The sequence below is a fragment of the Lithobates pipiens genome, unplaced genomic scaffold, assembly GCF_037356315.1.
Source record: "Lithobates pipiens isolate NorthernLeopardFrog02 unplaced genomic scaffold, aLitPip1_a1.2 Scaffold_13, whole genome shotgun sequence".
Lineage (NCBI taxonomy): Eukaryota > Metazoa > Chordata > Amphibia > Anura > Ranidae > Lithobates > Lithobates pipiens.
Genome location: NW_027507718.1, coordinates 419,393,274 through 419,409,393, shown reverse-complemented (window position 1 = coordinate 419,409,393; position 16,120 = coordinate 419,393,274). Strand labels below are relative to the sequence as shown.

The 16,120-nt window shown below is 40.5% G+C and overlaps 1 protein-coding gene across 9 annotated transcripts in view; it reads left to right on the top strand.

Moving 5' to 3' along the window:
• Positions 1-12,493, top strand: part of LIMCH1 (LIM and calponin homology domains 1) — a 375,099-nt gene extending 362,606 nt beyond the window's left edge. For 7 of the 9 annotated variants that reach the window (XM_077477572.1, XM_077477576.1, XM_077477575.1 and 4 more), the window contains 7 exons: positions 906-1,030; positions 1,609-1,706; positions 2,258-2,360; positions 4,930-5,016; positions 5,125-5,233; positions 9,231-9,333; positions 10,106-12,493. In XM_077477572.1, the coding sequence (XP_077333698.1) occupies positions 906-1,030; positions 1,609-1,706; positions 2,258-2,360; positions 4,930-5,016; positions 5,125-5,233; positions 9,231-9,333; positions 10,106-10,131 (651 nt within the window). In that variant the 3' untranslated portion in view covers positions 10,132-12,493. The remainder of the gene's footprint in view (positions 1-905; positions 1,031-1,608; positions 1,707-2,257; positions 2,361-4,929; positions 5,017-5,124; positions 5,234-9,230; positions 9,334-10,105) is intronic. The other 2 variants (XM_077477570.1, XM_077477571.1) reach the window with 2 other exon arrangements.
• Positions 12,494-16,120: the final 3,627 nt, after the last annotated feature.

Below are 16,120 nucleotides of genomic sequence, written 5' to 3'. Positions count from 1 at the left end.
GTATGAACAGCTTGATTGGAAGCCAGAATTTCCATGTATAGATGCTTTAAAAACGCCTATATAATGGTGTATAGTAAAACTAGCACCCAGATATTGTGTTCCAATCCCTTTTTGTTATTTTGCAAAGAGCTTACAGCTTACAAACAGCACTCATCTTATTTACAATAAAGGACTGGAACTGGGATCTGGGTGCCAGATTTACTATACATTGAGATACAGAAAGATACGGAATCTTATCTTGCACCAGTTTCCCTTTTGGAAAAGACAAAGTTCTGGGGTTGAGCAGGTATACAGTCTTAATATTAAGTATTTCGTATTAATTGGCTTACATAATGGAAGCACAACCAGTGCTATTAAGGCTAAAACAGTCAAAACCACAAATTGATTGGCTTGATCAGATTTTACGGCGAAAAGCAAAGACCAGCACTATGGATATCTGAACATCTGATGACATATCAGCCCTAAGAAAGACATGCATACTCCACTAAAAGGAACATTCATGTTCACGCATCGATTGTTAAAAAAAATAAAACTGATGCTGCATCTTTCCTTTGAATCTGTCAGCCACCCTGTGTCTATGTATAGCTGTATCTGTCCGTCGGTGTTTACTGTACATCATACAGTTTCAGGGACTTTTTTATACAGAAGTCCATATTATTTAGTATTGTTGTACTAATAATAAAACATAGTATTAAACAAGGCTGGTACCAATGGGTCCTTTTTTCCAGAGTTCTAGCAAGCATATTTTATGGAGAGGTATTGTACAATGAATCAGCCTCTCTAAGTTACAGCATGAATTATATGTTGATGGGAGTCATTTGTAAGCATAATATGATTTGCCATGGTTGTTCGGGGCCTGCTGTTTTGATGACCATTAGTTTAATATTATTTTGGTCTGTTTGCAGACTTGGACAGAGGCCAAGAGCTGTGTAAAAGAGGCAGCACAGCCAGAAGATAATAAACCGCAGGTGCCGTTATGGACACTGGAGGGAGCTCTCAATAGACCAGAAGTGCAGAATAACGGAAGCGGGTATGTATATAAGGAGGGTGCATAATGATATAGAAAGAATGCAGTATACTCCATAGCCTTACCCCTTTGTTGGCTGCTTTCTGAATGTGCTATACTCCATGGAATGAAAGCGTTCCAAGCTAATGCTTTGGAACTTAAATTATTTGCTATGCATGCAAGATACTTTACAGACACCACAGAATAGAGCAATTAAAGTTGCTACTTACAGCAACTCTCCTCATGTTTAAAGGATGAAAGCTAACATTGGAGGTTACTCAAATCTATATGCGCCTATTCAAGCAACTGTCTTCCTTGTATGCTGTTTGTTTGAATTGTCAAGTTCTATATGAAAGAGGAGATTTATTCAAAAACATAAGAATATACTGCAATGCAAGACATTATCTGCTCTTGCATAAAATACTGAGAGAGCAGTTGCTTTGTGCTGAATAGTGTTGTGCATACAGAATTTAGTTGCCACACAGGGAAATGCTGTGGTTTTAAACTCTCCTGGAGGAGATCCTAAAATATTATATAATAAGCTGTGTTTATCTTATGTGCTAAAGAAAATGACCTTTTCATAATGTGTCCTCTGGTACCAGCAGACTGGAAACAGAAGAAATGGTGGCAGTGACATATGACAACAACTATGGACACCAACAACAGGGCAATACACCCACCAGCCTTCACTTACAATTTGGTAAGTCAAGTCTTATGTACCTAGACCGGGATTATCCAACTCGCTGCTAAATGTAATTTTGTGAATGCTGAACATGAGACTATTTTAAGTAATTTTTAACAATATTGGCCGTATATGCATCATGCTTCTTCCAAAGTGCCGACCTGCACTCTTTCCTCTCCTCCTCCATCTTCTGAGTGCCCTCTTAGCAGGCTGGCTACTGATGGGGCACCTGTGTGGGCACACTCGTGAGCCGGGCTGTGTGCATCCATAGACTCACACAGCATAGCTTGGCTACGCCCCCCCGCTCTCTCCTCCGCTGAGTCTGACTGAGTCAGTCTCCTGTGGGAAGAGGAAAAGAGAGCAACAGCACGACAGACAGGATAGCGCTGGATAAGTGGAGGAGTCAGGTAAGTGTTTAGGGATTTGGGGGGGGGGGGGCGGTCAGAACAGACAGTGGAGTGTTTTTTACTTTGATGCATAGTATAAAAAGCGCTTAGACTTTAGAACCACTTTAAAGGCCGGAGGCCCACAAGGTATCTTTAACAATACATTTTTTTTTCTAACATCAGGCGTAACTTTGGAATCCCATGTGGCTGAGGACGTGGAATCTCTTAATAATTTTGTGGATAGTAAAAGCAGTCAGCCGCGATCGCCCTGTGTGGATTCAAAGGGGTACGTTTTCTCATCTTCTTACCTTGGTTGTCCTTATAAGTTGAGGTTTCTGGGGTCTCCTTTCTGGGTGTTTGAACCTTCTTAAACCACTTCAGCTCCGGAAGCTTTTGACCCCTTTACGACCAGGCTGTTTTATGCTCTTCAGCACTGCGCTAGTTTAACTGACAATTGTGCAGTCATGCAGTGCTGTACCCAAGCAAAATAATAATTTCTTTCTCACAGATAGAGATTTCCTTTAGTGGTATTTGATCATCTCTGAGTTTTTTGTTTATTATTATTTAAATAAAAAAGACTGGTATTTTTTACTTTCTGGTATAAAACATTTCCCATAAAAAAATTAAAAAATATAATCCCTTAATACATTTTGACCAAAATGTATTCTGCTACATGTCTTTGGTAAAAAAAAATCCCAATAACTGTATATTGTGGTGTTTGAAAGTTAAAGCATCTACAAACTGGGATATATAGTGGAATTTTTATTTATTTATTTTGGCTGTGATCAGTGACTTATAATGGACTGTGTTAGTGTGGTGGTCAATCTGACAATAACTGAAGCTGGGGGGGCACTGACTAATTGCCACTGACATTACCAGTGACATTAATACAGTGATAATATGCACTGTCACTGTACTAACGACACTGGGCAGGAAGGGGTTAACATTAGGGCGATAAAGGGGTTAAATGTATGCCTAACAAGTGCTTATGTGTATTGTGTGCTGCTTTTACTGGGAATCTATTTTTCATTCACTGCTTAGCATGAAATGAACAAACAATGTGATCCCTTGTCACTGCTTTGTCCAGGGAAGCTCAGAGCCGATCGCCGGGTGCCAGCGGTCAATCATTGGCTGGAAGCTGCTATAACGAATCATAGCAAAGCTGGGCCAGCAGGCACGTGTGCACCCCCTGCCCAAGCGCACAGATAACATACTACGTACATGATACCACACAAGCCGCTTTGCCGCTGTACATCCTCAAGATGCGGTCGGCAAGCATTTAAAGAAGAAAACAAATTTGCAGACTTTGCAGCAACAAATAACTGCTGAGAATATAAGCACTTTGGTCAGGCCTATGTAATATACAACATAGGGGGTTGATTTACTAAAACTGGAGAGTGCAAAATCTGTTGCCGCTCTGCATAGAAACCAATCCGCTTCCAGGTTTTATTGTCAAAGCTTCATTGAACAAGCTGAAGTTCAGAGCTGATTGAATGCCAAGGATCAGATTTTGCACTCTCCAGTTTTCGTAAATCAACCCCATTGTCTAGAGCAGTGGTTCTCAAGCTCAGTCCTCAGTCCCCAACGAGCCATGTTTTTGGAGCTTCCCTTAGATAAAATAGCTCTTATCAATACCATGTCATTGATATTGATTTGAAGCAGCTGTGCAAAGCCAAGGAAAACCAGAAAACATGGCCCGTTGGGGGTACTTGAGGACTGAGGTTAAGAACCTCTGGTCAGATCTTGTAACATACAACATAGCACATACAGGGGTCGTTTTCTGTTGATTACTAAATTCAAATAGTCCCCCCCTCCCCCCCTTTTTTTTTTCTTGTTCTTACCAATGTGCCTATTTTGATGTTAATGGTGGTATACATATTGTGGTTACCTGTTTTCATGTTTGTTATTTCATATTACCTGGCATATAATAAAAATATATTCAACCCTAAATTCAATTTGCAAGTGCACTTGCACTCCTTTTCCCCAGAGCTTTATGAATGCGATGAAGCACTGCTGAATTTCATAATCCAATCATGTGCAAGCAAAAATGCTGTTTTTTATTTTCCTTCCATCTGATTGGTTATTCTTTACAAAGTGAAGCTCCATCACATTCACTAAGCTCTGGGTAAAATTCGTGCAACAGCACTTGCAAAATGCACAGTCTACTTGTCTTAAGTAAATCAACCCCATAGTTTAGTAGTCAGGACTATATACTGTACAGTATATGCAATGTACATCATAATGTAGAAGAGTGTATTAATGAGGAGTATGTATCATAGGAACCTTTAGACTTCTGAGAGGAACAAATGCTTCATTGTTAGTTATGGGTAAAAAAATGCCCTGTGGTCAGTTAGGTGGGTGGAGGGGTGGATGCCCTGGGGTTAGTTGGTTTGGTGAGGGGGGAAAAAAAAACCTTGTTTCATTGGTCAAAAGAAGGAAAAAATGGCTAGTTTTGGTGGTCAGACCACTTTTCTCATCAGTTAATGGATCTAATAGTTTCCCAAAAAAATTAAATAGCCCCTCGGAGCTCTATTTTATCAAGTATACACATCCACTGCTCATTGCATTTCAGATAATCACCTTCATGCTCACTTTAGCAAGTGACGTGCGACACTGCCTTATGTTTGATCTGCCATCAAACGCATTATTTCAGCATATTCTAAATCTCATAAAATTGTAAGGACCAAGAACTTGTCTGCTATTGTAGACCACACATAGATTGTGCCAGGATTCTATCACAGTTATATATACTGTGAGACTGTAAGACTTTTTTGTGTTGAAAGTGTTGGAGCAGGATTGTTCCTGCTTATATTATTATTATATTACAAGTCTCCTATTGTCTTTTTGGAAATCAGACTGGATCCTCTAGAGAACCCCAGGGATATCATCAACTCCTCACAGTCTACTCCTTCACAAGGCCAATCACCCAACAGGTACAAAAGGTCAATAACACATTTCCTCAATGTGTTTATGTTCTATGATGAAAGGAGAAATGTAAATGACATGCATGCTCATGTATCACTTGTGACAGAAGGCTTGTTGTCTTTTAGGTCTGTAAGTGGAAAGAAACTGTGTTCCACGTGTGGAATACCACTTGGAAAGGGGGCAGCCATGATCATCGAAACACTTAGTCTATATTTCCACATACAGTGTTTCAAGGTACAGTGTTTTATTTAATAAAAATAATGTATTTGGACATATTGTTTTAAAAACACAGACCATGCCTTTTTATAACCATAGTGTGGCCTTTAATTAAGGTTCTTAAGCATAGGTCTCTTGCTTATTGCAGGTTTTCTAAACACTTTTCTTCTGGCAGGAGAAAGCAGCATTTAAAATGTACCTATAGATATGTTTTTCAAACCCGTTTTAGGTGCATCAAGCAAATACCTATGGTATCACATGCCTAAACAACCAATCCAACAAATCAGCTGATTGGTGATTAATGCTGACACTTCACAGGTCCTCAGCTCTAGCATACAATTTAGTGCTCCATATGTCAGAGTAAAATATCTAAACTCCCTCCAGCAGCGCTTAACCTATTATAGAAGTTGAAAGGAGCCTTTACCTCCCAGTGATAGAAATGTAAAATACAGATAAGGAGCAGTCAGTGTCCATCCAGTATTAATAAAAAGTCCATCAATTATTGCTTGCAGTTCACTTCAAATAACTACTTGTGCAGCAGATGTGACTCACTCCCTGCTAGATACAATGACTTTCATAGCTCCTCACACACGGGGCAGGCTCAGTTGGAGTCCGCCTGCTCAGTGGGGAATATTTCCACTGATCCCCGCTGAACAGACGGATTACAGATCCGTTTCTGCTCCACTTATGCAGAGTGGACACAGACACAGCCCGCTCTCCTCTATGGGTGGTTGAATGTAAACAGACTGCTTGTCCATCTACACCCGACTGCCATCCAGTCCGCCAAATGGATGGGGAACGGATCCCCATCTGTTTGTTTTTAGTGGATGGGATCGGATGTTGACGGGTCTCAATGGACACATGTACGTTGACACTCACCTTTCCTTAGAGCAGACTGTAGGGTTCAAACAGGTCCGCCTGAAAAACCAACAGGTGGACTGGGATCTGCCTGCTAGTGTGAAAGGGACCTAATCTACATAATTGTTTTGGATCAAAGTAATTAGCCAGAGAGAGCCAATTGACTAGCATTTTTAGAGGAAGGAGAACAATGGTAGCCTCCACATTACTCTCAGTACATATATTTTGTGGTGCACTGAAAATTTTGGCTGCCAAAACAAATCAACCGAAAGTTGAAAAGGTGCCCATAATGGCACCTAAAAGGGGGGGTCCGCCTGGGGTGTCACACTTTGCTGGAGTGTCATTTTGGTGGCTCAGTCAGAATCCTCCCTCCTCCTGTCCTTCCTCCTATTCACGCAGAGTGGCAATCTCCCTGTGTCAGAGCTGAATTGTCTGGGAAGCCGCAGTAACAATTTCCTGCCTTCTGTGATAAACAGCACACTAATCCAATGCTGGGAAACTGAATCAGTGTGAAGTGTACCACAGGAAGGCGGGACATTGTTACTGCAGCCATCCGGCTGGCAAATTCAAATCCAGCTCTGTGACATAGCGGGAGATCGCTGCTCTGTGTGGTCCGGGCACTGGTGAGGCGCCATCTGGCGCGCACTGGTGAGGCGGAATCTGGCACGCACTGGTGAGGCTGCATTGATCTCTTGTATCATGTCTGCTAGAGGTGCACCGAATGGAAATTTTGCTAATACCATTAGCAGTGTGTTTAAGTAAGAGATTGCAGACGTGATACAAGAGATGGTTAGAGACTGAGGACATCATGATACAAGAAATGGTCAAAGACTGCATTTTACTTGAGCTTTTCCTGCACTAAAGGTGCCAATAATGGGCAACAATAAATTAATATTAATTTAAATGAATGGTATTATTAAAAAGTTGAACATAATACAATTATATATAAAAATATAAATATTTCTTAAAAACTGTAATTTTTGGCTAAGTGCAGCCTTCATTTTCAGTTTTGGTACCAAAATGTCTATTCAGTGCTCCCCTACATATTTTCTCTTAAAGCGATTGTAAAGGTACATTTTTTTCTTTTTTTTAATAACAAACATGTCTATACTTGGCTGCTCTGTGAAAAGAGTTTGGATGATACAAAATGCCCCAGTGTGCCACATCCCATAAAGACAGGAAAAAAGGAGAAAACCCTTAGAAGTGGGACTTTAAAGGCACTACCAAAGAAGTAAATTATATAAGTAAAAAATAATAATTTATTGAAAAAGTGTATATGACAAAAGTACTGAACATGGTCATGAATACTAGAAGAGGATAATGTACAACAACTGTAGATACAATATCCTATACCCGACGTGTTTTAGAGCCGATTGTCATCTCTTTCATCAGGAGTTAACAGGATGTATACAGTCTATAAAATTCAAATACAGACAGTCAACAGTAAATGTATACATTTATCTAGTAACATACAGATATGAGAGGAATATCTGTTTAACAACTCACATTTGATTCAGATGTATATGCATGAAAAATCCATGTTCACACTAAAAACACTGTCACGTGAGGTCCCCAGCGACTCTGCCCACCTTGTATCTGCTTTAGAGTTGATATTTGCGATGAGTGTCACATTGTATAGAAACAATTATTTGTAAAAAAAAAAATATAGATATAGAGATATAGAGATAGAGATATAGATATAGATATATAGATATAGATATATAGATATATAGATATAGATATATAGATATAGATAGATAGATATGAAACAGAGGGGTCACTCCACCTAACCCCCTCCAAAAAAAAAAAAGAGTTGGGGAAGGGGTTTGGATAAGTCCTTAAAGACAGAAGCCCACAGACACTGAGGCCTGAAGGAGGGGAGACCTGGGAAAAAAACAGATGGGCAGTGGATAATGATCCCTAAGCAAACAATTGAATAATTGCTAATAACATACCTAGCATATAGGGTCACTCCTGGACCGTGATGGCAAGGCCTGGGAAAGTTAAAAATCAGCAACTGCTGAAAAGGAACCCAGAGATTTGGAGTAAGTATTGCTGCTATGGAAAAAACGGACAATACACGCCCCTGAGTTAAATATATAGAATGCTCAAATAGGGCATTCGTCCCTTATAAAAGGGGATAACACTAGATAGATAACACTCAGGAGAGGGCAGTCATGTTCCATAGTCAAATAGGATTGTAAAATCCTGCCATAAAGTGTCCACAAAATGGTAACAAGGAATGGGAAAAAGTTCTTACTGTTGTTAAACTCCAAAGATGCATAGACATCACCGGCTCATCTTGTCAGTGGCCCTATTGCCATTGAAGCAGAGCCAGGATAAACAAAGGCTGATTTCCGCTGAACCTCCCACCTAGTAGGTGGCAGCTGCGTGCAGCCGGAAGAGACCCAGGGCTCCAGAGAGGCCCCCTGAGTTGTCCCTGCATCGCGCATCCACACCACGCATTTGCGATGTGAAGTCATGCGCACGTGCAATGCAGTGACGTCACGGAAGCACGGAAATGTGTCTCCTGGAGGCTGCTAAGTGGTCACCATGGAAATACAGGGGGGGGGGGGGTGGCAGATGGAAACTGTCACAAGACAGCAAATCCCAAGACTGCCCCTAAAAAGAGGTGCCTTAGCCACGCCAGGCGTAATGGGGGGTAATTAAAAAAATAATGAAAAAAGCTACAGCAAAATATCAGGGGCAAAAGAGGAGCAGAAAGGGATCGAAAAACCCACACATATCTAGAAAATAGAAATAACACTTGTGTATGTGAAAATCTCAGCAGTTAACACTATCAGCTCTGAAACACGTCTGGTATAGAATATTGTATATACAGTTGTATATTATCCTCTTCTAGTATTCATGACCATGTTCAATACTTTTGTCTTATATACACTTTTTTAATAAATTATTATGTTTTACTTAAATCATTTACTTCCTTGGTAATACCTTTAAAGTCCCACTTCTAGGGGTTTTCTCATTTTTTCCATACTTAGCTGCTCTGTACAATGCAATTGCTGATGTCTAAGCATTTTGTACCTTAATGCAAGAAATGCATTAAGGTAAAAAAAAATTGGCTTTAGAACCACTTTAACTTGTTCTTTATTATAATTTATATTTGTTGTATCTTTAATTCTCTGTTTCTGTTTAGTGTGGGATTTGTAAGGGACAACTTGGTGATGCAACGACAGGAACGGATGTCAGGATTCGCAATGGCCTATTAAACTGTAATGATTGTTACATCAGATCCAGAAGTGAGTGTTTTTCTCATATTAACAATATGTTCATAATCCTTCATGGCATTTTTTTATTTCATTCTACATCCTGCTAAATATGAAAACCCAGAAGAGATCCCTCTGTAAAAATAAAAACAGGTGTATGCCCTTGTCAGCAAACATAAGTACAATGTGGTGGGTTTTCATTTGAAGTAGAACCCCCCCCCCCATCTGTTTCTGAACCATTTAAATGTAGAATGCAGTGTTTGCAGGTACTGATGTAGTCCTTTGTTCATTTTTGTTGCTGCCTTCTGCTGGGGAAGCTCCCAAAGAATAGACCACAGCGGGTGTTTTTGCACTGGTGTGTGCATTGCTGCCATCTGAATGTACAGCAAAAGAAACCTATGAGGTTGGAATGTGGGCACTACCACTACTGACCTGTGATAAAGGCGCAGGTTCTGGTACTGTCATCCTTATCCTTGCTTCATCAGTTAATGAGTCAGTGACCTGGGAATATATGTGTGTATCAAGTGTCCCGATACCCGATATAATATATAGGTTTGTTCCATGCCACTGACTCACCAGATAGGGAAAGGATATATCTGGGAAACGTGGAATTTCTATCTTCAAAATCAAGTCTGCAGTTCGTACCCTGGTCTTAACTTGTAAATTCTGTGCTTCAGTAAGACCGTGGTTTCTGATTGCTGAGATAATTTTGCCTAATGAAGCACACTTATATGGAGAACAGGTTTATGTTTATATTTTTATCATGCATGCTTGATGACAAGCTTTTTTGTGTCATTTCCTCTAGCGGCTGGACACCCTACACCATTGTGACTTCATCAGCAGCCATGAAGAGCATTCGGAAAGGCGGAGGTCCCCTTCCACGTGGGTGGACTCCAGACAATCACTTTTACCGGCAAAGACCCTGACACTCATCTCATATGGAGAGAGGAACACTGTGTGTGTAGTGCTTACTACTAGCATACTACATGATTTGCTTCATATTTCATATGCAGAAAGAATATGGTAGATTAAAACCTGTGGAACACCACAGAGGAGTATTGTTTATTTGCCAAGAAGAGTGAAGTCAAGCCTTGGTTTACAAACAACCTGTCAACTGTGGCAATGCCTAAAGCAGTGTGTCATGGAAGTGTGTATTGTGCTACATGTTCTGATGTGCCTCTTTCAATTCAACCTAAAAATTAAAGGTGCAATCGATTTGTACTTGGTTTAATTATAGGGCTTCATCTTATGCACAAGCTACAGAAAATGTAACCAGCAAACACTGATACGCTTACACTTACAGCACTGTGCATATTGTTTTGAATGGCTATGAAGATAACTGTACCTGTTCCTGGGGAACGGACATCCCTACTTGTGTTCACTGGCGGCCTCTACTTTTCATGGCCAGCTTGTAGGCAAGCCTCAAGTAACACCATTACTAATATTTTAAATATCATTAACAAAAAGGTAAATCACTGCAATGTGCAGCAAGCAAGCTGTCAACCTCCTTAAAGGAAACAAACTAGAAAAAACATCACATACAATGTCACAGTATTTAGTGTGGTGGATATTATTTGTGTGCTACTTTCATGCAGTGTGAGACAGAAAATCAAATTGGCCTAAGTTTTTTCTGAACAAGCTGAAAAATTGCTCTGCCGCAGTTCTCCATAGTGGCACAAGATGGCATAGTTCCACACTGAACAGCTGTGCATTTTTTGTATGTGTAATTTGTCCATTAAGTGCCGTGTGCAGGGTTTCTAGTTCATATTATTTGATGCAAGCATTGGGTTTGGCACAAGGAAGCTTTGGTTGATCTAGCCTAACCTTGTAGGTTTTGCACAACACTTCAAGAATGTCTGCACAGCACAGATTGGGTCTCTTAATGAACAAGTGCACTATTAGTGATGTGGAACAATGCTGCACTATTAGTGATGTGACAGATAGGATCACATTCTGCGTATGGAGGTTTTGTAAACTCGTAGTGTAGATTTACTTTATAGAATATTGAAAAACTCCAGCTGTGTACATGTTAAAACCAAATGAGGTCCCAGAATTCCTTCTTAGGGTTTTCAGTATATTAATGATATTACATTTAGTGAAAATGCTGTATTTTGGGGACTCAAAGCAGTGGCCAACTGAAGGGTTAGCTAATCACACCAGGGGGCAGCTCTTCACATTAATGAATTGGGGGAGTAGAGTGTCATATTTCCATTCTCCTCACTAGCAGCTAGCAGGTGGACCCCAATGTTTTTTGAAAAAGTTGGACACTTGACACAATTAGTTTTTTTGCTTGCTGGGAAGACGGGCCAATTGAAAGAGGATTGCTTGGTCCCTTGGTTCAGTCTCTTAGCATGTGGTACCTATTACGATGACATATTAACCTGTGTAGTAATGTCAGTGACGACAATCAACTCACAGGTGACACCTTAGCGTGTCTGTTAAAAAAACGTATAAATGTTACTGTTGTATGGGCAATAATAATTTGCTATATCTTCTTAAAGGGTACTTGTTATCCTTAACAATTTGGGCAGCAGCTGTGTAGGTCCAGTCATTTTTATTTATCATCTGACCAGTTGAGGGAGGACCCCAGTGGCATTATGATGTGCTAAGTGAATTGGCAAGTTGTGTTCCCTGAAATATATGCCAGCCTAAAATATGTATTCTCAGTTGTGCTTGAGTAACACATCAAGCTAGAAGTTATTTATTTAAGCACTAGTGTTATTTTTTTAATTCTTTTTTTTTTTTTTTGCATGTGTTTAGTAATCGCTAGAAGTGGCCCTTTATCTTATATTGACCTTATATGGTTCTGTTACATCATACATACTAATTATTTACATTATAACATACAAAATGGTGCCTTAAATGCAATGCTGTTTCACATCTTTATATGTGTGACAGACAAATGCAAAATACAGCTACAACATAAGGAAGGTAATGAGGGAGGCAAGACAGAGTCTCTTTAGCTCTATACGTTTTATAGAGTGACGTGTTTGTTTTGCTATTATTCACTTTGCTGATGTGCTTGCATGGTTCATGACTATAATGTTTACACAATTTACATGGTGTCTGCAAATACTTTATATGGTATTCCAGCACTGCACAACACAGACATGATAATATTGATTTTTGTTTTATAACCAGGATTTTTTAGTATATCAAAATCATCTGTAGTATTAAAAATACATACTAAGGATTCACTGCCTCATCTGAGTTTTTATCTCAATAGGGCTATGATATAATTTCTGCGTACAAGCTCTGGGGAAAGAGGTGGCATGTTTTAGAATATTGGGATTCACATGCTTTAATCTAGTAGCCAGCACTAAATATGGACGTGGGGAAATTTAACCATAGATGATAGGAGCAGCGGGTGGTTTTGTTTCAAAAAGGACAAAAATCTCCTTTGCTAAATCTCTCGTGTAATCGCCAGAATGAATATTGCCCTTTGTTTAAAATAGGACTCTAAGGTGATGCCTGTTTGGTAAATTCGTATATTTACTGTATGTAGACGTACAGCTCAGATAATCTTGTGATGCAGGGCTCAAATGAGCCACAGATGTCCTCTGTGGTGGATAGTTGTTGGATTCATACCGCACTTGTCTTGAGAAATCGCTCAATGTCTACTTGGATATATTGGTGTCTACAGATTTTCTCTTTAAAGAAACACCACCTGTATAATTCTCATTCAGCCACCGCTCAGATTTTGTACACATCGGGATTCTTTAGAAAGTATGGTGTCCCTGTCACCTGTACAGGAGGCAGCTGTTTTGGGGGTTGAATTCCAAAGTGCAGTTTTGACTTCATTAACCTTCAACCGGCTTGGGATACATAACATTGGCTTGGTTATTATCCTTTCAGCCACATCTTTGAGAATGGGTCACAACTGATGCAACCAGTCCAAACAGCACTATTGGCCTATTCACTAGAAAATAGTGACATCACTGAAAATAGATGGATTTATTCACTGAGAGCAAGTGTCACATAGCATTGACATTGATTACTGGTGAACTGATGGGCCAAACTACAAATTAGTCATTGAGCCTTCAGAGTGGTTGCCTCCCATGAGATGACTGCCAGGCACACTTTAAGGAAAATTAGACGATCTCATAACCAGTGTCTTCAGCACTGCATTAAAGCATAAATATACTACTAGTCTTATATGGGGCTCGTGTGGGGTTCTGTTGTATATTTTGCTAACAATGTGTGTTGCTGTGCAATCTTTGACCCCGTGACAGTAAAGAATGAATAATTTCTGTGCTTAAGTTAGTGTCGAGTACTAACTTTCTCAGTGCTGTTTTTTTTTTTCTTTTTTTTTTTTTTTTTTACGGTGGTGTGGATTTTATTTATTTTTCAATTACCAACAAGCCGGTTGGTTGAAGCAATAGAAGAGTCCTGCTTGAAATGTTATAAAATGCTTAGTGTTGCTTTTAACTACTGTGGTTTCTCTTTTTACACTTGCAGAGATGATGAAGAGTCCTGTGTAATCTTTGTCTGTTGTGCGATTATTCTGGTTTGGTGTATATTGCCTTAACAGAGGAACAATGTCCAGAGGGGTTTCCAATGTTCTTTTCAGTTAACTGACCCCTTGGAAATTAGTTGGAGGTGGCTGGGGGGGGGGGGGGGGGACGAGACATTATTAATGCAACAGCTTTTATAGTAAATGTATGTTTATAAATAAATAAATATTGGGGAAAAAAAACATGTTTGTTTATGTTTTTATTTGCTATCCTCTAGATCAGTGGTCTACAAACTGAGGCCTTGGGGCTGGATGTGGCCTTGCTTGCCTTTATCTGGCCCTTAAGGCATAATTCCTGCCACTGACCACAACAATGGGACATAATTCCTGCCACTGACCACAACAATGGGGCATAATTCCTGCCACTGACACCAACAATGGGACATAATTCCTGCCACTGACACCAACAATGGGGCATAATTCCTGCCACTGACAAACTATTTCTCATCCTAATACCGGCCCCTTTAAAGTCTGAAGAACAACAAAGGAACTGTACTGTACAATTGGGACTGTACTGGGTATTGGTAGAAAACAGTGTTTATAAAAGTAACAGCTTTATTTATACAAAATTAGACAAAGCACAAAGAAAGCTAAAAGCATTGGTGCGGTTGATAAATCTATATACCATATAGTATACCAAGGTTACATAGATGGAATGGCTGCTGGTTCTGTCCACGTGGGTCTGTGTACCGTAGGAGACAGAAATACCCAACACGTTTCGATTGACAATTCTTTTGAATCTTCAGGGGTACAGACATTCACAGTGTATCTGTCATGGTTATGCAGTGATCTTCCTGTGTTTGCTTACCTTCCCTCATGTCTTCAGACTAAGAAGCCAGCTACTTCCACCTGGTGGTTTTTATAACCTCTCCTCTAAGCATGGCTCCACCCCAGGCCCTATCAGGGAGCCTATATAAACCTGTGCACTGCAGGGCTCAGTGCTGATCAACCATTGTGTATTCCTTTGTGTATTAGCTTCCTGTTTCCTGTCGTGTGCTCTGCTACTGATTTCCGTTACCGACCTTGGCGTGTTCTGACCATCCCTGCTTGCCTGTGACCCTGACCTATTGGCGTGTACCCGACTATTCTGTTCTGCTTGTGGCCCCGACCTTGGCTTGTCCCTCACCATCCCTATCCTCCTGTTCCCTACTGTGGGTGTGAGCTGGGGGACCCTGGGGGTCGCGACCTGGAGCCAGTTGCAGCCAAGACCATCTTCACCACTCGAAGCTCTGGTGAACACCAGCTGGCTCTTAGACTCCGCGCCCCGGGGAATCTTACGCTCTTACCCCAGTAGGATCTGTCCCCCGTCTGCAGCAGTCAGCCGTAGGGTCCACTACCTTGCGGTGCACTCCGGATCCCTACGGGGTGCACCTGTCACCTCGCCTCTAGGTGACCTGACAGTATCCTACAATAAAAGGTGTTAACATTACCCTAGTGTATCACAAATAACAATAAACCATTTATTGCTATATAAATAATACTGACCCATTTTTTGTTAAAGTCTGAAGGACAGTCAACTGGATTCAACTGGCCCTTTCTTTAGAAAGTTTGGAGACCCCTGCTCTAGATACTGGTTAGTCAGTTTTCATATTATTTTTAAGTTTCATGTAAGAAAATGTATTTCTGATTTGAAACAAGAATTCAAGAACAAATGTAAATAAAAAAAATACAATTTTTATTTGGATAAAATGGAGTCAGGATGGGTGCTTAGTGACATTAAACTCTGGTTTAACCACTTGACCACTGGGCACTTAAACCCCCTTCCTAACCAGACCAATTTTCGGCTTTTGGTGCTCTCACATTTTGAATGACAATTAGTCATACAACACTGTACCCATATGAAATTGTTGTCCTTTTTTTTTTTTTTTTTTTTTAACACAAATAGAGCTTTCTTTTGGTGGTATTTAATCACCATTGGGTTTTTTTATTTTTTGAGCTATTAGACCCCTTTCACACCAGGGCGTTTTGCAGGCGCTATATAGTGCCTGCAATCCGCCCTAAAAAAAGCGACACCATTGTTTTTAGTGTGAAACCCCCGAGGGCTTTCACACTACAGCGGTGCGCTGGCAGGACGTCAGGGAAAAGTCCTGCCAGTAGCTTCTTTGGAGCGGTGTGTTTACCGCTCCTCCACCACTGCTCCCCATTGAAATCAATGGGGCAGCGCTGTAATACCGCCGGCAAAACGCCGCTATTGCGCCGTATTGCCGGCGGTTTTAACCCTTTCTCGGCCGCTAGCGGGGCACTTTTGGCGCAAATCCAGCGGTAAAACACCGCTAAAAATAGCGGCGTTTTACCGCCCACGCTATG